The sequence below is a fragment of the Gorilla gorilla genome, chromosome 20 (genome assembly GCF_029281585.2).
Source record: "Gorilla gorilla gorilla isolate KB3781 chromosome 20, NHGRI_mGorGor1-v2.1_pri, whole genome shotgun sequence".
NCBI classification, from domain to species: Eukaryota; Metazoa; Chordata; class Mammalia; order Primates; family Hominidae; genus Gorilla; species Gorilla gorilla.
Window position 1 is genome coordinate 47,902,175 of NC_073244.2, and position 24,228 is coordinate 47,926,402.

A 24,228-nucleotide genomic window follows, 5' to 3' on the forward strand; every position below is an offset into this window, starting at 1 on the left:
AAGCCTTAGAATCTTACTAGGTGCACTTTTATTTTTCAAGATTCTTTTCTGTTGTATTTCTGCCTGCTTTTTGCTAAGCCCTCGGTGATCTCTCCAACACATGCATATTTTATCAACCAGGAGTTTGGCAGAGTTTATGCTCAGATTTTCATTTTCATCCTTTCTGTAGTTCCCTCGCTTCCAGAATTAACCTAAATTTCCAGCTCTCACTTTTTGCGTGTGTGTGTGTGTGTGTGTGTGTGACACAGTCTCTCTCTGTCACCCAGAGTGGAGTGCAGTGGCACAATCTCGGCTCACTACAACCTCCATCTCCCGGGTTCAAGCGATTGTACTGCCTCAGCCTCCCAAGTAGCTAGGATTACAGGCACCCACCACCACACCCAGCTAATTTTTGTATTTTTAGTAGAGACAGGGTCTTGCCATGTTAGCTGGGCTGGTTTTGAACTCCTGACCTCAGATGAGCCACCACACCCAGCCTCAAGCTCTCGTTTCTGTCCTCCCGTCACCTTTGAGGAAGTAAGTGGTGGTTTTATGCCATGAGAGCTGTGGGGTTTCAGGTACCGTGATGCAAAAACAGCCACAAAATCAGCAGTTCTTGTACATTGCAGTTGCTATCCTTCAAGGATAAGCTCTTTTCCAGTTTCCGCCTGCTTTGGTTGCTTTCCAGTGCTATTAGTTGTTTATTGTATGGCATGTGCACATTTTATAATTATTATCTGAGGGAAAGTTTCCCTGACTGTTTTACTCTGTTATTGCTGCATGCTGAAAAATCTCACCATGCACATACAATTTTCCTCCTTAGTGAAGCCTGAGAAATTGTTCTACCTTTGTGATACATGCTGTATCTTGTACATACTTCTTTGTTGTACCTGTGACACCTTGCAGGTTTGTGTTTACTTACATTTTCTTGCAAGTATGTGTTACATGCCTCTGGTAACTTCTGAGCAGAAACAGTGTTTGTCTTGGCACTTCCATAAATAAATACAGTTTTTGGCATTAAGTGGCTTCACAGTAAATATTCTTAGAATGTGTTATTTAAAAACTAACTGATGGATATTTTTACCTTGATTTTTGTTTTCCCTACAATATAAATCATAAAACAGGGAAAATTGTAGTCTTTCTATATTAGGATTCGTATGACTGCCACAAGGAAGCAGGGTCAAAAGTAGTTCCCAATATCTAGTCCACCTGTTCTTTTTCTTTTTTTTTTTTTTTTGATAGAGTGTTGCTCTGTCGCGCAGGCTGGAGTGCGGTGGCATGATCTGGGCTCACTGCATCCTCCGCCTCCTGGTTTCAAGCTATTCTCCTGCCTCAGCCTCCCATGTAACTGGGATTACAGGCGCACGCCACTATGCCCAGCTAATTTTTTGTATTTTTAGTAGACATGGGGTTTCACCATCTTGGCCAGGGTGGTTTTTAACTCATGACCTCAAGTGATCCACCTACCTCAGCCTCCCAAAGTGCTGGGATTACAGGCGTGAGCCACTGTACCTGGCCAAGTCCACCTGTTCTGATTACAGTTCCATCCATTCTAGGGATCAGTGTCTTTCAATGATGTGACTGTGGACTTCACTCAGGAGGAGTGGCAGCACCTGGATCATGCTCAGAAGACTCTATATATGGATGTGATGTTGGAAAACTATTGCCACCTCATCTCTGTGGGTAAGAAAAATCCTCTTTTAAACTTTAGTAGCATGCACTTCCTCTCAAAGTGCCTAATTGTGTATAATCTTGAATTTCAGGAATAAGAGGTGATGAATTCCTTTTGGTTAGCAGAATGAATGATTGTGTCTTCACTTGCCCAGTGCAAGGTGCTACCTATATTGTTACACAAATGGGTGTCTTAATTTGCAGTACTGAACATGCCCCTTCCTCATTTTTCAATCGTATTATAGCCCAATCAACTTAAGTCTTTTTTTTTCACTTTTCAGGGTGTCACATGACCAAACCTGATGTGATCCTCAAGTTGGAACGAGGAGAAGAGCCATGGACATCATTTGCAGGTCATACCTGCTTGGGTGAGTTTCTGGCTCCTAGGCAGACACAGTCTAGCAGAATGTAAATTTAAAGGGGTCAAGTGGGGGTGATACCTTTGAAATGTTTCAGGAGTATCTTTTTTTAAAGGCTCTTGACCTCTGAAAACCTTCATGCCTATAAAACTCAAAACCAGACTTTTAGGCTAGGTATGGTGGCTCATGCCTATAATCTGACACTTTGGGAGGCCAAGGTGAGAGGATAACTTGAGGCCACGAGTTCAGAGCCAGCCTGGACAGCATAGCAAGACCCCATCACTACAAAAAGATAAAAATAAAAAATTAGCTAAGGTTGGGTGTGGTGGCTCACACCTTTCATCCCAGCACTTTGGGAGGCCAAGATGGGCAGATCCCTTGAGCCCAGGAGTTTGCAACCAGCCTGGGAATCATGGCAAAACCCCATCTTTACAAAAAAAAATACAAAAGTTAGCTGGGCATGGTGGTGTGCACCTTTAGTCCCAGCTACTCAGGAAGCTAAGGTGGGAGGATCACTTGAGCCCAGGAAGTCAAGTCTGTGGTCAGCTGTGATTGCACCACTCCAACCTGGGAGACAGAGCAAGAGCCTGTCTCAAAAAAAAAAAAAAAGCCAGGAATGATGGTATACACCTGTGGTTCCAGCTACTCAGAAGGTTGAGGTAGGAGAATCACTTGAGCCCAAGGATTCAAGGTTACCGTGAGCTAGGATTATACCACTACACACCAGCCTGGGCTACAGAGCCAAGACCCTGTCTCAAAAACAAAAACAGAACCAGACTTTTAAATATCACTCTCTCCGGCTGGGCACGGTGGCTCACACCTGTAATCCTAGCACTTCGGGAGGCTGAGGCGGGCAGATCACCTGAGGTCAGGAGTTTGAAACCAACCTGGCCAACATAATGAAACCCTGTCTCTACTAAAAATACAAAAATTAGCTGGGTGTGATGGCACATGCCTGTAATCCCAGCGACTCGGGAGGCTGAGGCCGGAGAATCGCTTAAACCCGGTAGGTGGAGGTTCCAGTGAGCCAAGATCGTGCCATTGCACTCCAGCCTGGGCAACAGAGCAAGACTCCATTTCAAAAAAAAAAATAATACATATATATATCACTCTCCCCAAATACATTCTTTCCTAGTTTGCTTCATATTATCAAAAACAACTGCCACTCTGAATGTACCATAAGCCATCTTTCTTTTAGATCTTTTTTATTAGCTCGTGTATCTTTTTCCAGCCTTCTCAGTCCTTATCTTGCCATTGTGATAAGTTTCATCAGGAAAGGTTTATTTATTTATTTATTTATTGGTTGTTTTTTGTTTTTGTTTTTGAGATGGAGTCTTACTCTGTCGCCCAGGCTGGAATGCAGTGACGTCATCTTGGCTCACTGCAACCTCTGCCTCCCAGGTTCAAATGATTCTCCTGCCTCAGCCTCCTAAGTAGCTGGGATTACAGGTGCGCACCAACAGGCCTGGCTAACTTTTTTGTATTTTTAGTAGAGATGGGGTTTCACCATGTTGGCCAGGCTGGTCTCAAACTCCTGACCTTGTGATCTGCCCACCTCGGCCTCCCAAAGTGCTGGGATTACAGGCTTGAGCTACTGCACCTGGCACCATTGTAATAGATTTCTTTCAGGCTTTCTTCAGCCTGTCTTTAAAAAGAGAAAATTATTGGTTAGTGGTCCTCTCCTTACTTACTTAACATTTCCTTTCCTTCATACCACCTCAGCTTTGTTTTCTGTGCTAAGCTCCCCTTCTCACTACAAATTTAGCTATTAATTTTAGAACTCACTTAACACAACCCAGGTTGATAAAGTCAAAGTTGCCATTTTCTTCCATAAAACCCCTGTGGTTCATTTTACATGGCTTTTCATCATTCCTGCAATCAATCCTTTGTTTAAGTGAAATAACACTAATTCTTATCCTAATTCCTTGAATGCTTATTTACAACTTGGCCTGTTTTCTTTACCACTGTGGCCATATCACCTGAAAAATGCTTGGCATATAATAGTCGTAACAGATTTTATTTTTTTAAATAAATGTTTATTGTTTCACTTAACACTCGGTCTCATTTCTCTCATATGCCCTCACATGATCTACCTTTCAATTATAATGATTCCATGCATTCTCAGACTGATGCTGTTTATTTTATGTAGATGGCACTGACGTCAACATACAAAGCACATTTCTCCTACCTTCACTCCAGTTCATCAGGCGTACTACAGTCTATCATCTCACCTATTTTCTGACAATGTGTCAGAAATGAAAATCACTGGCTTTCTCAGCTCTTAAATTTTTTCCCACTATTTATTTATTTATTTATTTATTTATTTATTATTTTTGAGATGGAGTCCTGCTGTGCCACCCAGGCTGGAGTGCAGTGGTTCAGTCTCGGCTCACTGCAAACTCCACCTCCTGGGTTCAAGTGATTCTCCTGCCTCAGCCTCTGGAGTAGCTGGGATTACAGGTGCCCACCACCATGCCCGGCTAATTTTTGTATTTTTAGTAGAGATGGGGTTTCACCATGTTGGCCAGGCTGGTCTCGAACTCCTGACCTCAGGTGATCCACCTGCCTCGGCCTCCCAAAGTGCTCAGATTACAGGCATGAGCCACCATGCCCGGCCTCCCATTATTTAACTCAAAATAATATTATTATTATTATTATTATTATTATTATTATTATTTGAGATGGAGTTTCGTTCTTGTTGCCCAGGCTGGAGTGCAATGGTGTGATCTCGACTCACCGCAACCTCCGGCTCCCAGGTTCAAGCAATTCTTCTGCCTCAGCCTCCTGGTTAGCTGGGATTACAGGCATGAGTCACCACACCCGGCTAATTTTGTATTTTTAGTAGAGATGGGGCTTCTCCATGTTGGTCAGGCTGGTCTTGAACTCCTGACCTCAGGCGATCTGCCCGTGTCAGCCTCCCAAAGTGCTGGGATTACAGGCCTGAGCCACCGTGCCCAATCCCTTCAAATTTATTTTGTTTCTACTACAAAGTCAACTTGATTTTTCTGTCTCTCTTATCATTTCTTATGGATCTCTTCACAATTTGTAATATGTTTATCAGCTTGTGAAATATATTGACATCCTCCCATATTCTCATTTCTCACTGACGTCATACAAAATGACAACTATCTTATTTCATGTATTTATTACTAGAATTACCATTTGTCTTTGTGGTAAGTTTTGTCTGGATTCATTCAATGTATATTGTTACTTTCCTCACAAAATATACCATCAGTTTTTCCCTATTTTTTATCATTTATTCTATGAAATGGAAATTTCTCTTCTTTCAGGAACTGTCACAATAAGCCCTCATCTGGTCTTTTCAACTTTCTCTTGGAGAAAATTCTTGATAATTTCCACTTGATCTAGTCTCCTAATTGTTGTTCATGAATGTAGGGTTTGTCATCACATAGATACTTTTCATTGTGTTGTGTTCTCCCTTTATACTATATCGTTTAAGTCTCAAGATTTCTCTGTGAAATCTTCCTTGATTACTGCACATCATATCTACCTTCCTTTTTTTCTGAATTCCTGTCCTAACTACTGACTATAACACAAACATGCACAACTCTTGAATAGTCATATAATTTCATTCCTAATTGTTTTTGCTTAAGGATTTTTAAGGATGCTTAAGGATTCTTTCCCTCAAAAATAAGATCCCTTTTGAATCTTCATTTCTTTGAAGGAATCAAGCATTCTTAAGGATTCTTTTCCTCAAAGATAAGATCCCTTTTGAACCTTCATTACTGTGGTATTATTTAACATGTTAGGTATTCAGTAGTTACTGTGTTAATTGCTTATGGAGCTATGTAAGGGAGATATCTTTTCATCCATTCAGAAAGCATATACTAGCAAGTTCCTTTTAGATGTACCTACTCATGCTGTGTCCCTACAGATTGTGCTTGAAGTGGTTGCATTCTGCCAGACACCACCTAACTATGATTATGCAGTGATCATGTAAAATTTTTTTTTTTAAGATGGAGTCTCATTCTGTCGTCCAGGCTGGAGTGCAGTGGCGCGATCTCGGCTCACTGTAAACTCCGCCTTCCGGGTTCAAGTAATGCTCCTGACTCAGCCTCTGGAGTAGCTGGGAGTACAGGTGCATGCCACCATGCCCGGCCAGCTTTTTTTGTATTTTTAGTAGGGACAGTTTCACCATGTTGGCCAGGCTGGTCTGGAACTCCTGACCTCAGGTGATCCGCCCGCTTCGGCTTGCCAAAGTGCTGGGATTACGGGCATGAGCAACCATGCCGAGCCCAAAAGAGTTTAAAGATCACCAATAAAGTATTTATTTCTATGAAGAAGGATCACTATCAAGTCTGCATTTTTCATGAAATATTTATGTCAAAGTGTAAGGTTGTTAAAAGATTTGTTAACAAAGTTTTCCTAGGCAATAATTATATTGAAAATTTTAAAGAAATAGAGCTTAAAATGGTAGGGGAAATATATGAAGGGTTTATGAGATCATGGAATGGTATGATTTCTTTGAAGATTCTCTAAAGATAAATAGAAATAAACCTGGAAGGCAAGCTAATTAATTAAAAGAATGTGTGCACAAGTGTGTTATTAGGAATAAGTAAGGTATATATAGGGCAGTAAGTATCAGGCCTGACTGAGGCAAAAACTACCTGTTATAAACAGGTGAGATCTGTCAGGTATGTGGACAACCCTGAAAACTTGTGAGAATATAAAAAATGAATCTAGACAATATAGTTTTGTTTACAGGAGAAATTCCTTGTATATGTTAGAATTGAAGTTCTTGGACTCAATGAAGAAATATATTTTTGAGCATAGCTTTAACATTGCTTCATCAGATATAGATGATTGCAAGGTAAGTAAAGTTAGAAATAGCTATACTTTTATAAGAGAAATGAAGGTTAAAGTTACTCTGATTTAGGACCAGATTGTTCAGTCTACCATTTGAAATTGGTATTCTGATCTACCATAAGAAAAACTGGAATAAAGGAATGTTACTGCATTGGGGAAGGATGTAAGCCAGTCTTAAACCTGGAAAAGTGAGTCAGTAACTGAAAAGAGGACTAGGCATGAGAGCTTTGTTATTGAACAATTCTGAAAGAAGTGATTTAGCAGCAGTCTGAATATAGCAATTGAATATATTCTGATCTTTTTTAAAGTTGCTATCGGAAGTATTTTCCTAATTTTCCGTTCATAAGAGAAAATAATACATAATTATGTAGAGGATTAGAGCATAGACATTAGAAAATGAATTGATAATTTAAAAGCTAAATTAATCAATGTTGACTACATAGAGGAGGTGGGTTGAACAGCTGGAAGTGTTTTACCACAGTCATCTAGGGATGTGTGTATAAAAGTATTGGTGATCGGCCGGGCACAGTGGCTCATACCTGTAATCCCAGCATTTTGGGAGGCCAAGGTGGGCAGATCATGAGGTCAGGAGTTCGAGACCAACCTGGCCAGCATGGTGAAACCCCGTCTCTACTAAAAATACAAAAAATTAGCTAGGCATGGTGGCACGTGCCTGTAATCCCAGCTATTCAGGAGGCTGAGGCAGGAGAATCGCTTGAACCCAGGAGGCAGAGGTTGCAGTGAGCCGAGATCACGCCACTGCACTCCAGCCTGGGTGAGAAAACGAGACTTTGTCTCAAAAAAAAAAAAATAAGAATAATTATAGGTGATCTGTGTCCTCCAGAAGTAATCTTTCCTCTAGTATTTTCGCTAAACAAAGATTTCTGCTAATTTTTCTTGTCCATCCTGCTTACATTTTAATGCTTTTGATAGGTTCACTTCATTTTTTCTGAACACTTATCTAACCATCAACCCCCTTCTACCATTCTTTGACTTCTTGGTTGGTTTCACTTTCTCTAAGAAGTTCTAGTGCAAAATGGCAAAAGGTATTAATGTTTATTGTTTACATCTTCATCCTTTTCCACTCTGAAGCAGTTTTTGTTTAGGTTCCCCTCCCCGCACCCCTGCCAGGCCAGTGGTCATTTGTTCTGAGTCTCTTTTTGCACCATGTGCTAGACCCTAGTAAAATTTCTTTGCATAGGAAATGTGTGAAGATTCACAAATTGTTATCAATTATATTCTTTTCTAGAAGAAAACTGGAAAGCTGAAGACTTTCTAGTGAAATTCAAGGAACACCAAGAGAAGTATTCTAGATCAGTTGTAAGCATCAACCACAAAAAACTGGTGAAGGAGAAGAGTAAAATATATGAAAAGACATTTACTGTAGGCAAAAACCCTGTGAATTCAAAAAATCTACCTCCTGAATATGATACTCATGGAAGGATTTTGAAAAATGTTTCAGAATTAATCATCAGTAATCTAAATCCTGCAAGAAAGAGACTTAGTGAGTATAATGGATATGGGAAATCACTCCTGAGTACTAAACAAGAGACTACTCATCCTGAAGTCAAATCCCATAATCAAAGTGCCAGAGCTTTCAGTCATAATGAAGTTCTTATGCAGTATCAGAAAACGGAAACTCCAGCACAGTCATTTGGATATAATGACTGTGAGAAATCATTCCTTAAAAGGGGAGGCCTGATTACACATAGTAGACCTTACAAAGGAGAAAACCCATCTGTATATAATAAAAAAAGAAGAGCAACCAATATTGAAAAAAAACATACATGCAATGAATGTGGGAAATCTTTCTGCAGGAAATCAGTATTGATTCTGCATCAGGGAATTCACTCAGAAGAAAAACCCTATCAATGTCATCAATGTGGAAATGCATTTAGAAGGAAATCATATCTCATTGATCATCAGAGAACTCACACAGGAGAGAAACCCTTTGTTTGCACTGAATGTGGTAAGTCCTTCCGCCTAAAGACAGCCCTCACTGATCATCAGAGAACACACACAGGGGAGAAATCGTATGAATGTCTGCAATGTAGGAATGCCTTCAGATTGAAGTCACACCTCATTCGTCATCAGAGAACTCACACGGGAGAGAAACCATATGAGTGTAATGACTGTGGGAAGTCCTTCCGCCAGAAGACAACACTCTCTCTACATCAGAGAATCCATACAGGTGAGAAACCCTATATTTGTAAAGAATGTGGGAAGTCCTTTCACCAGAAGGCAAATCTTACTGTACATCAGAGAACTCATACAGGGGAAAAGCCCTATATTTGTAATGAATGTGGGAAATCCTTCTCCCAGAAGACAACCCTTGCTCTTCATGAGAAAACTCATAATGAGGAGAAACCCTATATTTGTAGTGAATGTGGAAAGTCCTTCCGCCAGAAGACAACCCTTGTAGCACATCAGAGAACACATACAGGGGAGAAATCTTATGAATGTCCTCACTGTGGGAAGGCCTTTAGAATGAAGTCATACCTCATTGATCATCACCGAACTCACACAGGAGAGAAACCATATGAATGTAATGAATGTGGTAAATCATTCAGTCAAAAGACAAATCTCAATCTACATCAGAGAATTCATACAGGGGAGAAACCCTATATTTGTAATGAATGTGGGAAGTCCTTTCGCCAGAAAGCAACCCTCACTGTACATCAGAAAATACATACCGGCCAGAAATCCTATGAATGTCCTCAGTGTGGGAAAGCCTTTAGCAGGAAGTCGTATCTCATTCATCATCAAAGAACTCATACGGGAGAGAAACCATATAAATGTAGTGAATGTGGAAAGTGCTTCCGCCAGAAGACAAATCTTATTGTACATCAGAGAACTCACACAGGTGAGAAACCCTATGTTTGTAATGAGTGTGGTAAGTCTTTCAGTTATAAGAGAAACCTCATTGTCCATCAAAGAACTCACAAGGGAGAAAACATTGAAATGCAATAAATGATGTGGTTTCTTATGTGAATTCTTTACAAGCTGTTGTAAACATTTAGTTTTAAAAAGAAAAGCATGCTGAAACATGTTAATGTAATTTTAAATCACAAGTCTAATAATTATTAAAGTACCATACGGAATAACTGTCTACTGTTTACTAGCATATAAAATAAGTATGATCATTATTATTGAACTCTATCAGCTATGAAGCTAAATTTTAAAGTCAACTGCTCTTCCTACTGACTCAAATAGTTTATTTTTTAAAAATACTTATATAATACATGCAGAGACAAGATACACAATGATTATAAGCATTAATCTCCATAAGAGAAAATATTTATGAACTATATTTCTCATTGCACTCTGTAATAAAAAGCAGTTAGTTGTTACTTACCTAAGAGTTACCACTTCCGTAGCCTATAACATCAAAACGTAGTTTTTGCATGTTTTCAATTTTATAAATATATATTTTATCAGACATCATGAATTATTTTGTGTCTTGCTTATTTCACTCAATTTTTTAAGATCTGTACATTATTGCATGTGGCAGTAGTGTATTTTCGTTTTGCATACTATTCCATTTTAAGAATATATTGCTGTTTATCCTATTGATGGATATTTGTATTTTTTATACTTTTGTGTAATAATAAAAATACTGCTGTAAATATTCTTGTTTATGTCATGTGTGTTTGCGTGTATGTATTTCTGTTGAATTTATACCTGGGACTGGACTTATTCATTCCAAGAGTATATATGAGGTTTTTTTGGTCATTCAGACTGGAGAATTTCTACTAAAAAGAAACCTTGCGGCTTTATAATTGTGAGAAGGCTATTAATAAATCATGGACATGTGAATGCAGTATATGTAGAAGGCCTTTAGCTGTCTCTCAATGCTTAAATGCAAAACAAGCAAATTCGTATTGGAGGGAAATCTTGTAGTTGTCATGATTTTAGGGGTACTTTAGCCATAGCTTATTACACCTTATTTAATATCAAGGAATTAGAATTCATACAAGAGAAAGGGACATTGAGAAGGGAAATAGGTGAGGAAAATTTGAGAGTACCAGAGTCTTTTTTTTTTTTTTTTTTGAGACAGAGTCTTGCTCTGTTGCCCAGGCTGGAGTGCAGTGGAGCGATCTCGGCTCACTGCAACCTCTGCCTCCTGGGTTCAAGCGCTTCTCCTGCCTCAGCCTTCTGAGTAGCTGGGATTACAGGCATGTGCCACCACACCCAGCTAATTTTTGTATTTTTAGTAGAGACGGGGTTTCACCACGTTGGTCAGACTGGTCTCGAACTCCTGACTTCATGATCCGCCTGCCTCGGCCTCCCAAAGTGCTGGGATTACAGGGTGACCCACCACGCCTGGCTACAACATAAGCCTTTTATACCATAATCTATGTTATAAGAAATGTAAGTCTCTGAAAATCCCAAATAAGTGACTAGAGAGATTTTGATGTTTGAGAATTGGAAATCTGCGAAGACAGTGACTTCCACGGTATCCTTTTGGCGAGAAGAGTAAGCTCAGTGGCAACTTGAACAGCGTTATTGCAGGTCCTTCTTGGGAAGGATTACTTACAACCAGTATTTACTATGTATATGAAGTCATTGTAATTAAATTCAGTAGAAAGTGAAATTTATTAATTAATTTATTTTTTGAAATGGAGTCTCTATCGTCCAGGCTGGAGTGCAACGACATGGTCTCAACTCACTGTAACCTCTGCCTCCTGGGTTCAAACGATTCTCCTACCTCAGCCTCCCAAGTAGCTGGTACTACAGGCACGTGCCACCACACGCAGCTAATTTTTGTATTTTTAGTAGAGACAGGGTTTCACTATGTTGGCCAGGCTGGTCTTGAACTCCTGACCTCGTGATCCATCCGCCTCGGCCTCCCAAAGTGCTGGGATTACAGGCGTGAGCCACCGTGCCCAGCCTGAAAATTATTTTTTAAAAGATTTAGAACTGTAAACCGTATCTGCATAAACAGAAAGATGGTTCAGGGTTCAAATATTTGACATTAAATATATTAAACAGACCCTCTGGCCTGTTAGAAAGGGACAGCCATTGCCAATCAGTAGTAAATGGAACCATTCTTGTCAATCCTTATTTTTCTGATAATTTCATAGCAAAAAATGAACAGGGCAATGAGACAAAAGCATAAAAATTTAGACTTGATACTAGCACACAGAAAACACACGTGTGTGTATGTGTGTATATATGTAAAATGCCTTGTCTATAATGACTAGACAGATGTCATTAAATTTAGCCTTAATAATTTATATATGCATAAAGATTTTTAAAAGAATATACATTTTTAAAGAATATAAAGAATTATTAATAGGTTTAATAAACCTATTAAAGTAACTAAAACAGGTAATTATGGGACTTATAATCAGAACTGTGAGAACCCAAGGATTTTGTCATTGTGAATTTATAGGGGAGTTATATACTAGTATATACTAACAATGGTGACTAACAGAAGAATTGTACTCATGACCAAAGATGGAAGCCTACCTTGTTTTTCTAGGTGGAGAGGATGGCCTAACTGGATGTTTATCCTAGCGTCAACCCACCAAAGATTTGGGGAACATGTGAGTCACATTCTCTGGGACATTCTACTCCCCTTTGAGTTTGCATTTCCAGACATTTCAGTGGCTACCACAAAAAATAAAAAGTATCTGTGGCATCACTGCATGTGCTGCCCTGTCTCCTGATTTACTGATTATCATGAAATAGCCATGTACTGTTTCAGTAGAACATTGTATCCAATGTCCACTTTATTTTCAAACATACTACATATATTCATGTTTTATAGCTCTTGAATATGAAGAACTAGAAAGTATGAGATATTAACGGGCAATTTTATAAATGGCCAAACTTTGAAACTTTTGAGGCTGGGCGTGGTGGCTCACACCTGTAATCCCAGCACTTTGGGAGGCCAAGGTGGGCAGATCACCTAAGGCCAGGAGTTTGAGACCAGCCTGGCCAAGAGTGAAACCCCCTCTCTACTAAAAATACAAAAATTAGCCAGGTGTGGTGGCGCATTCCTGTAATCCCAGCTACTCGGGGGCCTAAGGCAGGAGAATCACTTGAACCCAGTAGGTGGAGGTTGCAGTGAGCCAAGATGATGCCATTGCACGCCTGCCTGGCCAAGAGAGTGAGACTGTGTCTCAAAAAGAAAATATAATCATGAACCCAGAGATTATTTAAGGATGTTTTATTATCTAAGAAAACTTCCAGTATAGGATATATAAACAATTCACAAAAGTATTTGTATAATAATTATTGGGCATCTTTCCATAATCATGCTCATAACTTTCAGTTTTAACATGTTCTTTGTATGAAAAACTGTTTAGTTTCTTATGAAACTGTCTATGGCTGTATCATATGGCAATTCTGTATTTCTTTTTTTTTTTTTTTTTTTTTTTTTGAGACAGTTTCACTCTTATTGCCCAGGCTGGAGTGCAATGGTGTGATCTCGGCTCACCACAACCTCTGCCTCTTGGGTTCAAGCGATTCTCCCACCTCAGTCTCCCAAGTAGCTGGGATTACAGGCATGTGCCCCCATGCCTGGCTAATTTTGTGTTTTTAGTAGAGATAGGGTTTCTCCATGTTGGTCAGGCTGGTCTCGAACATCCGACCTCAGGTGATCCGCCCACCTCGGCCTCCCAAAGTGCTGGGATTACAGGCGTGAGCCACCGCGCCCTGCTTTATTTAATTTTTTTTAACAATCATCATTCTGTTTTCCCCAGTGGCTTCACTATTTTACATTACCAATGGCAATGCAAAAAGGTTCAGATTTCTCAAGCCAGGTGTGGTGGCTCATGCCTGTAATCCCAGCACTTTCAGAGGCTGAGGCGGTCTGATCAATTGAGGTCAGAAGTTCAAGACCAGTCTGGCCAACATGGCGAAACCCCATCTCTACTAAAAATACAATAATTAGCAGGCATGGTGGCGCGTGCCTGTAATCCCAGCTACTCTGGAGGCTGAAGCAGGAGAATTGTTTGAACCAGGCAGGTGGACATTGTAGTGAGCCGAGATCACGCCACTGCACTCCAGCCTGCGCGAAAAAGCGAGACTTCATCTCAAAAAAAAAAAAAAAATTAGCTGAGCTTGGTGGTGGGGTTCTGTAATCCCAGCTACTTGGGAGGCTGAGGCAGGGGAATAGCTTAAACCTGGGAGGCAGAGGTTGCAGTGAGCTGTGATTGTGCCACTGCACTCCAGCCTGAGTGACAGAGTAAGACTCCGTCTCAAAAAAATTAAAAAAAAAAAAAGTTCACATTCCTCCATATTCTTTTCATCACTTATTTTCCTTCAAAAATTTTTTTGAATTATAACCTTTTTTGTGGGTGTCAAGTATCTCATTGAGATTTTGATTTGTGTTTCTGTAATGATTAATGTAGGTTTCTTTCATTCTTGAACATGGTTTGCTGAAAATAGGATTTGGGATTGAGAGTTGTTCCTTTCAGCACTTGAAAAATGTCACTTCTTTCTGGTCTTCATGGTTTCTCATAAGAAATCTGCTATTTTAATTTTTTTCCTCTAAAAATATGGTATTTCTGTCTTACTACTTTCAAGATTTTTATTTTTTGTCTTTAGTTTAATTTTATTTAATTTTATTTTATTTTTGAGATGGAGTTTCACTCTTGTTGCCCAGGCTGGAGTACAATGGTGTGATCTTGGCTCACTGCAACCTCTACCTCCCAGTTTCAAGTGACTCTCCTGTCTCAGTCTCTCAAGTAGCTGGGATTACAGGCGCATGCCACCACACCCGGCTAATTTTGGTATTTTTAGTAGAGGCGGGGTTTCACTCTATTGGCCAGGCTGGTCTCAAACTCCTCACCTCAGGTGATCCGCCTGCCTCGGCCTCCCAAAGTGCTGGATTACAGGTGTAAGCCACTGCACCCGGCCTTGTCTTTAATTTTCGTAAGTTGGGTACAATGTGTTGTGGTGTTACGTTTTGGGGATGGGAAGAAAGTTATCTTGTTTAAATTCACTCAGCTTCTTGAATCTGTCTTTTGCCAAATTTGGTGAGTTCTTAGCAATTACTACTTTAAGTCCTTTGTAGTAGGGGAGAGGGGATGTCTTGCTCTCTCACCCAGTCTGGAGTGCAGTGGCATGATCACAGCTCACTGCAGCCTCGACCTCCTGGATTTAAGCGATCCTCCCACCTCAGCTTCCTGAGTAGCTGGGACTACAGGAATGCACCAACAGGCCTGGCTAACTTCTATATTTTTTACAGAGACGGTATCACCGTGTTGTCCAGGCTTCCTTAAGTACTTTTTCAGCCCTGTCTTCTTTTTCCTCTCCTTCCAGGATTTCAAGGGCATGAATGTTAATCTTGTGTTACATTCTCACAGTTCCTCATTCTTTTCATGTTATTTTTTTCAGTGTACTATCTCTCTGTTGTTCAGATTGGGTAGTTCCTATTGTTCTGTATTGCAGTTCACTGATTGCTCTGTTTCCTCTGTTTCTACTCTTTGTCCCTCCATTTGAGTTTATTTTAGTTATATTTTCAATTCTATACTCTCTATTTGGTTATTTTGTATGTCTTCTAATTTCTTGTCTGGACTAATTCTTTGTTGAGATATTGTATCTCATTTGTTTCAAGTGTGTGATTGTTCAGGCATTTTTATGATGTCTGCTTCATGTATTTATCATATAATTCTGACATCATTGTCATCTTCATGCTCGTCTTTTTTCATTTGAGATTTTCCTGGTTACAATTATTGAATTTCCATTGAAATGTGCAATTTTATCTATTATGAGATTGTAGATCTTATTTAAACCTGTTTTAGCTGGCTTTTTGATACCACCCTGGCATGGGGAGGGCAACTGTGCCATTTTGCTGTGCCACATAGGGGGTGAGAATCCAGATTTCCCACTCACCCTCCACTGACACCTGGGTGGAAGTGCTCCTCCTTACGGTTAGGTGTGAATGAGGAGTTCTGGCTCCCTATTAGTCACCTTTTTATACCTGTCTTATACCCCAGTAAGAGAGACAGTGGTGCCTTGTTAATGATTTCCATTTGCCTTCCATATACACCACAGAGGCAGGGCTGGCCCTGTTAGGCGGGATAGTAGTGAAGATCCTGACTTTACTATGCCTACTCCGACACTGGCCCAGCAGGTAGTTTAACAAGTATCTTTTTACTGCTGCATATGGGAATGGAAATCCAGATTCCCCAAATGACTCCAGGGGCCCTACGTAATTCCATCTGCAGTTATAGTCCTGGCTCCCTTCACAGTCTTCCTGAAACCATCCTGGCAGGGAGGTCAGAGTATCTTGTTACAGTCTAGTGAGAGTAGAAGTCTAGGTTCCCTACTCAGCCTTTGCAAGGTGCATGAGTGGAGTGGCATCAGGTGTTTTGAGTTTCTTTCTTTCTTTCTTTCCTTCTTTCTTTCTTTTTCTTTTTTTTTTCCTGTGCTTTTTGGTTAGAGTAGATCAATTTTATTTATTTATTTATTTATTTATTTATTTATTTATTTATTTTTTGAGATGGAGTCTCACTTCTTCACCCAGGCTGGAGTGCAATGGTGCGATCTCGGCTGACTGTAACCTCTGCCTCCCGGGTTCAAGCAATTCTCCTGCCTCAGCCTCCCAAGTAGCTGGGATTACAGGTACGTGCCACCACACCCAGCTAATTTTGTATTTTTAGTAGAGAAGGGGTTTCCTATGTTGGCCAGGCTGGTCTCACAAACTCCTGATCTCAAGTGATTGGCCTGCCTCGGCCTCCCAAAGTGCTGGGATTACAGGCATGAGCCACTGCGGTTGGCCGAGTAGAGCAATTTTTTTTTTTTTGAGACGGAGTCTCGCTCTATCACCCAGGCTGGAATGCAGTGGCGCAATCTCAACTCACTGCAAGCTCCACCTCCTGGGTTCACGCCATTCTCCTGCCTCAGCCTCCCGAGTAGCTGGGACTACAGGCACCCATTACCATGCCCGGCTAATTTTTTGTATTTTTAGTAGAGACGGGGTTTCACTGTGTTAGCCAGGATGGTCTCGATCTCCTGACCTCATGATCCGCCTGCCTCGGCCTCCCAAAGTACTGGGATTACAGGCGTGAACCACCGCGCCCGGCCTTGCAATTCTTATCTAGAAGTTTTGTCTTGCTCGGGTGCCCTTTTCTTGGTCTGTTTCTACACAGAGCATCCTTTTGTTAGGACTTTTTTTTCTTTTTGAGATGGAGTCTTGCACTATCACCAGGCTGGAGTGCAGTGGTGCAATCTCGGCTCACCACAACCTCCACCTCCCGGGTTCAAGCAATTCTTCTGCCTCAGCCTCCCAAGTATGGGATTACAGGCATGCACCACCACACCCGGCTAATTTTGTATTTTTAGTAGAGACGGGGTTTCTCTATGTTGGTCAGGCTGGTCTTGAACTCCCGACTTCATGATCTGCCCGCCTCGGCCTCCCAAAGTACTGGGTTTACAGGCATGAGCCACCGCTCCTGGCCTGTTTTGTTTGTTTGTTTGTTTGTTTTTTCTTTGGGCCAATAATAGATAAACCAATGCCATGTGCCTCCTAATGACATGCACTGAGAAGGATACATCATTGCTGTAATGGTATTTCTGTTTAAAATGTATAACCTGTATCTAAAATGAGGAAACATCAGATAAATCCAAATTGAGGTTATTGAGAACAATGATTCTAATTAAATAGTATGAAATAGAGAAAAAGTAAGTAAATACTCTATATTCCTGAATTTTAATTGGTGGGAGTATCACTTTGACCAGTCCAGCAGCAATACACATCACTAGCACATACATTATGGTATTTATGGACCATTTCCTGCTAAAAGAAACCAGGATTTCTTGGGAGAAGTGGCTGATTCCAAGTATGGGCAGAAAATTTTTAATGAGCCTGCAGTATTTTCTCATACCAGATAATAACAAATCTAATTTAAAAAATCAGTAGATTAATGAAAAAGCACTGCCAACTTGGAAAGGTTCCCAATGACCAAGGATAGGACAAATCAAGCTTAAATATAAAAATAATTTATATTTGAAACACACCAAATACATTTATATTTGAATAAATATAAATGTACACTTATATTTGAATAAATATAAATGTACACTTATATTTGAATAAATATAAATGTACACTTATATTTGAATAAATATAAATGTACACTTATATTTGAATAAATATAAATGTACACTTATATTTGAATAAATATAAATGTACACTTATATTTGAATAAATATAAATGTACACTTATATTTGAATAAATATAAATGTACACTTATATTTGAATAAATATAAATGTACACTTATATTTGAATAAATATAAATGTACACTTATATTTGAATAAATATAAATGTACACTTATATTTGAATAAATATAAATGTACATTTATATTTATAAAAATTTATATTTGAAACACCAAATACATTTAAATTCCCAAACTTATAGCAATACTAAAGAATCAGTGATCACAGAACAATAAGGAGCAAAGTTATTATCTTAAAAACTGGTATCTAAAAGGAAAAAATATATCTTGGTTATCCTATGTGAACAGTACCAGCTGGGGGTATCCAAGTAGCATCAGTGGGCAGCTTCTCTTTGTGAAGTATTCCAGCTAATGTATTTCAAAATTTTTTCTTCTGGAAATAATGTATTTGTGTCATACTTGGTCTCCAAACCTGAAAAAAGCAAGAAAACAGATGTTTTCCTGTACCAGGAAAAAAACCCAAAACCTTGGAGATAAGTGATGAATTGAAAATAATGTACATTAGAAATATATTTCAATAATGTTTTTACACAACTTGAAGGAGGCAAAGAGAGTTTAGAGAATAATGAAGGAGGATGTGGTGAGGGTGGTGATAAAGCAAATAGGTTGTCATTGGCTCTAAGATTTAAGTGTTCGAAGACTACTGGTTCCAAATGATGGAGCAGAAGAAAACTGGCTTCACTGCCCACCAACAGAAAACCAAAAACAAGTGTGCATCACCAAGATTATCACCAACAATATTCTAGAACTCAAATATGAAGATGAGTCAGTTCTGGAGCTACAGAGAAGTGAAAAATCTCTGAGCAGTGGTAGGAGAATCAGACTTCCACATCCATGACACCTCTTCCCCAATTCTGCCTGGCACCAAACATGTAGAAAATTTCCCCTCAACTCATGGTTTCTGTAGTGGAAAAAGTGAGGTTGAGGTGCACCACCAGCTTCCCCACCATCTTGGGTGTCCTGGCCTTGCCTTAACCCGTGGGAAACTCTGGTTTGTAACTTGGCCAGAGGAGACGCAAAATCAGTGTGGTTAGGCCAGGCGTGGTGGCTCACGCCTGTACTCCCAGCACTTTGGGAGGCCAAGGTGGGCGGATCAGGAGATCGAGACCATCCTGGCTAACACGGTGAAACCCCGTCTCTACTAAAAATACAAAAAATTAGCCAGGCGTGGTGGCGGGCACCTGTAGTCCTAGCTACTCGGGAGGCTGAGGCAGGAAAATGGCGTGAACCCGGGAGGCGGAGCTTTCAATGAGCCGAGATCATGCCGCTGCACTCCAGCCTGGGAGACAGAGCAAGACTCTGTCTCAAAAAAAGAAAAAAAAAAAAAAAAAAAAGATATATAAGAGCTTTATCCTCTAAGCCCAACATGTAGATCTTGTTTAAACTCAGTGTGGCTGTTCAGCAGCACCATGCTGTAGGAGGTTCATTCCACAGATCTCTTGGGCACAAACCCCTAGCCAGCCCTCCCACATGGCCAGAATACCCTCTTTGGGACCTACCCCATTAAGGAAGTGAATTGTTCCAACCGTTACTAAAGCCAAGGCGAACCAGGTTTTAAGGCACCACCTAGAGCTGAAAAGGAGGCAGTAACCTCATGATAAAAAACCTCTAAGCCAATATGTCCGGTAAAAATTGTAGGCTGGGCGCGATGGCTGACGCCTGTAATCCCAGCACTTTGGAAGGCCGAGGCGGGCAGATCACGAGGTCAGGAGATCAAGACCATCCTGGCTAACCCGGTGAAACCCCGTCTCTACTAAAAAAATGCAAAAAATTAGCTGGGCGTGGTGGCGGGCGCCTGTAGTCCCAGCTACTTGGAGGCTGAGGCAGGAGAATGGCGTGAATCGGGAGGCGGAGCTTGCAGTGAGCCGGGATCGCGCCACTGCACTCCAGCCTGGGTGACAGAGCGAGACTCCGTATCAAAAAAAAAAAAAATTGTAACAAGCCAGTCAGAGAACATTGGAATAAATAAATAATACTTCAATGCAAAGACATCAATGTACATCCATAAGCAACATGCCTAAAGAGGGAACCATGATCTCACCAAATGAACAAAGCAAGAAACCAGTAACTCATCCTAACAAGATGGCAATATGTGAGCTGTGTGATAAAAATTGAAAATAGCAGTTCTAAAGAAACTTAGTGATTTCCGAGATAAGACTGAAAAGCAATTCAGAAATGTATCAAAGAAATTGAAAAAAATAAAAAAACCGAAATCAAATCTTGCAACTAAAAAATGAAATTTCTAAACAGAATTCATTATAGGCTCTCAATGGCAGAATGGGTCCAATAGAAGAAAGAATCCATGAGCTCCAAAATAAGTTATTTGAAAACAGAAAGTCAGAGGGGGAAAAAAAGAACACAGAATGAAAAGGAACAAAGATCATCTACAAGATGTAGAACATTACCTCAATAGACCAAATTTAAGAATCATTGATGTTGAGGAAAGAGTTGAGCAAGAGACAGGGGTACAAAGATTATTTTTAAAAATATTAGTAACTTTCCAGTCTTCTTTGGAAAGAAAACTTTCCAAAACTTGAGAAAGATATACATATCCAGGTACAGGAAGGTCAGAGAACAACAAACAGAGTTGACCCAAATATGATTACCCCAAGTCATATAATAAACTCTCAAAGGTCAAGGAAAAAGAGAGGATCCTGAAAGCAGTAAGAGAAAATAAACAAATGGCATTTAAAGGAGCCCTAATTCATCTGGCAACAGACTTATCAATGGAAACCATACAGGACAGGAGGGAGTCAAATGACATTTTAGAAGTGCCATAAGAATAAACATTGCCATCCAAGAATACCCTATCCAGCAAAGTTAGCTTTCAAATATGAAAGAGAAAGTTTTTCCCAGACAAACAAATGCTAAGAGAATTCACCACCACCATACCCCTGTTACAAGAAACGCTAAAGGGAGTTTTTGTTTTTTCTTTTTTGTCCTTTTCTTTTTTATTTTTTGAGACAGGGTCTCACTTTGTCACCCAGGCTGGAGTGTACTGGTGCGATCTTGGCTCACTGCAGCCTCAACCTCCCAGGTTCAAGCAATCCTCCCACCTCAGCCTCTCGAGCAGCTGGGACTACAGGTGTGTGCCACCATGTCCAGCTAATTTTGGTATTTTTTTTATAGAGATGGGGTTTTGCCATGTTGCACAGGTTGGTCTCACACTCCTGAGCTCAAGTATCTGCCCGCCTTGGCCTCCCAAAGTGCTAGGTTTACAGGCATGAGCCACTGCACACAGCCTAGGAGTTTTTCAATCTGAAAGAAAGAACATTAATGTGCAAAAAGTTTTTTCAAAGAAGGTACAAAACCCACCAGTAAAATTAAGTAAACAGACAAACCCAGGATACTCTACTACTATAAATGTGTGTAATTCACTTATAACTCTAGCATGAAGCCCAAAAGACATATCTATCAAAAACAATAATGGCCACAGCAACCTCTTAAGAGAGAGGTAATATAAACATATGTAAATTTGGAGAACTAAAAGTAAAAATATGGGGGGAAGGGGTTAAAGTGTGGAAAATTTTTTCCATTTTTCTTTATTTCTATTCTTTTATTTGTGATCTAAGATAGGTTGGCACCTCTTTAAAGTGATTTACTGTATGTATACTATGTTTTTTGTAAGCCTCATAGTAACCACAAAGCAAAAACCTATGAAAGAGTCACTAAAAATAAAAAGCAATGAATTAAAACACCTTACTAGAGAAAAATCGCTTAATCACAAAGGGACACAGGAAAGAAGAAAGGAGGAGAGGAGTAAAACAGGCAACAAAATGGCACTTTTAAGTACTTATTTATCAAAAATAATACTAAATGTAAATGAACTCAATTCCCCAGTTAAAGGCATACAGTGGCTGAATGAATAAAGATAAAACACAACTATATGCTGCTGACAAGAAACCCACTTCACCTGTAAAAATATGCACAGATTGAAAGTGAAGACATGGAAAAAGATACCCCATGCAACTGGAAACTAGAAAAGAGCAGAAGTAGCTCTAGTTTTATGAAGTAAAATAGACTATAAATCAAAGACAAAAAAGAGACAAAGATGGTCACTATATAATGATTAAGGGGTCAATTCAGAAACAGAATATAACAATTATAAATATATTTGCACACAACACTGGAGCTCCCATGTATATAAAGGAAACAATATAGCTAAAGGGAGAGATGGACTACAATATAATAATATTAGGAGATTTAACACACCATTTTCAGTAATGGACATATCATCCAGAGAGAAAATCAACAAATATTAGAGGTAAACTACACACTAGACCTAATAGGCCTGATATTTACAGAGCATTTCACCCAACTGTTGGAGAATACACATTCTTTTCATTAGTACATGGCATATTCTCCAGAATAGACCATATCTTCGACCACAAAACAAGTCTAAACAAATGTTTAAAAGTAGAAATCATATCCAGTATCTTTTCTGACCACAATGGAATAAAACTAGAAATAAATAACAAGAGGAACCTCAAACACTTCATAAACACATAGAAATTAAACAACATATTAATGAATGACCAATGGATCAGTGAAGAAATTAAGAAGGAAATTTAAGGCCAGATACAATGGCTCATGCCTGTAATCTCACTACTTTGGGATGCTAGGCAGGAGGAAGGCTTGAGTCCAGGAGTTTGAGACCAGCCTGTGCAACATAGACCTTGTCTCTACTAAAAATTAAAAAATTGACTGAGCATGTGGCATATGCTTATAGTCCCAGCTACTTGGGAGGCTGAGGCAGGAGGATGCTTAAGCTGAGGAGGTTGAGGTTGCAGTGAGCTATGATCATACCACTGCACTGGGCAACAGAGCAAGAACATATCCCAACCAAAAAAGGAAATTTTAAAATATCTTGAAACACATAAAAATGGAAATATACCAAAATCTGTGGGACACAGCAAAAGCAGTATTAAGAAGGAAGTTTATAGAAATACATGTCTATATCAGAAAACTAGAAACACTTCAAATAAACAATCTAATGATGCACCTCAAGGAACTAGAAAAGCAAGAACAAACCAAACCCAAAACAGTAGAAGGAAAGAAATAATAAAGATTTGAGCAGAAATAAATGAAATTGAGGCTAAAACAACAACAACAACAAAAACAGGCTAGGCACGGTGGTTCACACCTAGAAGAATCTCAGCACTTTGAGTGGCTGCAGCAGGTGGATCACTTGATGCTAGGAGTTCAAGACCAGCCTGGGCAACAAAGTGAGACCCCCATCTCTACAAAATAAAATAAAAAATTTTACTCAGGCACAGTGGCAAGTGCCTATACTCCCAGCTACTTAGGAGGCTAAAGGCAGGAGGACAGCTTGACCCTATGAGTTCAGAGGGTGCAACAAGCTTTGATTGTGTGACTGCACTCTAGACTGGGCAACAGAGTGAGACCCTATCTCTAAAAAAATAGAAAAGGCCAGGAGCAGTAGCTCATGCCTGTAATCCCAGCACTTTGGGAGGCTGAGGCGGGCAGATCACCTGAGTTCGGGAGTTCAAGACCAGCCTGACCAACATGGAGAAAACCCGTCTCTACTAAAAATATAAAAATTAGCTGGGTGTTGTGGCACATGCCTGTAATCCCAGCTACTTGGGAGGCTGAGGCAGGAGAATTGCTCGAATGCCAGAGGCAAAGGTTGGGGTGAGCTGATATCGCGCCATTGTACTCCAGCCTGGGGAACAAGAGCAAAACTCCATCTAAAAAAAGAAAGAAAAAAGAAAATACAGTAGATCAGTGAAATAAAAAGTTGATTCTTTGAAAAGATAAAATCAACAAACCTTTAGGTAGACTAAGAAGAAAAAAAAAGATCCAAGTAAATAAAATCAGAAATGAAGAAGGTTGTTGGGCATGGTGGCTTATATCTGTAATCCCAGCACTTTGGGAGGCCAAGGCAAGAGGAGCACCTGAGCCTAGGCAACGCAGTAAGACCCCATCTCTACAAAATTAGTCCCATCTCTAAAAAATTAGCCAGGCATGGTGGTGCACGCCTATAATTCCAGCTACTTGGGAGGCTGAGTCGAGAGGATCCTTCCAGCCCAGGAGTTCAAGACTGCAGTGAGCTATGATTGTGCCACTGCACTCCAGCCTGGGCCACAGAGGGAGAGATCCAGTTTGTTTTTCTTAATAAAAGGACACATAATAACAGACCACAAAGAATCATCAGAGACAATCATGAACAACTAT

At 39.9% G+C, this 24,228-nt stretch overlaps 1 protein-coding gene across 8 annotated transcripts in view; it reads left to right on the forward strand.

Moving 5' to 3' along the window:
- The window catches only part of ZNF567 (zinc finger protein 567), a 33,947-nt gene extending 23,485 nt beyond the window's left edge, over positions 1 to 10,462 (forward strand). For all 8 annotated transcript variants that reach the window (XM_055369125.2, XM_063701836.1, XM_019015327.4 and 5 more), the window contains 3 exons: positions 1,536 to 1,662; positions 1,932 to 2,018; positions 8,086 to 10,462. In XM_055369125.2, the coding sequence (XP_055225100.1) occupies positions 1,536 to 1,662; positions 1,932 to 2,018; positions 8,086 to 9,806 (1,935 nt within the window). In that variant the 3' untranslated portion in view covers positions 9,807 to 10,462. The remainder of the gene's footprint in view (positions 1 to 1,535; positions 1,663 to 1,931; positions 2,019 to 8,085) is intronic.
- The last annotated feature ends 13,766 nt before the right edge of the window (positions 10,463 to 24,228 follow it).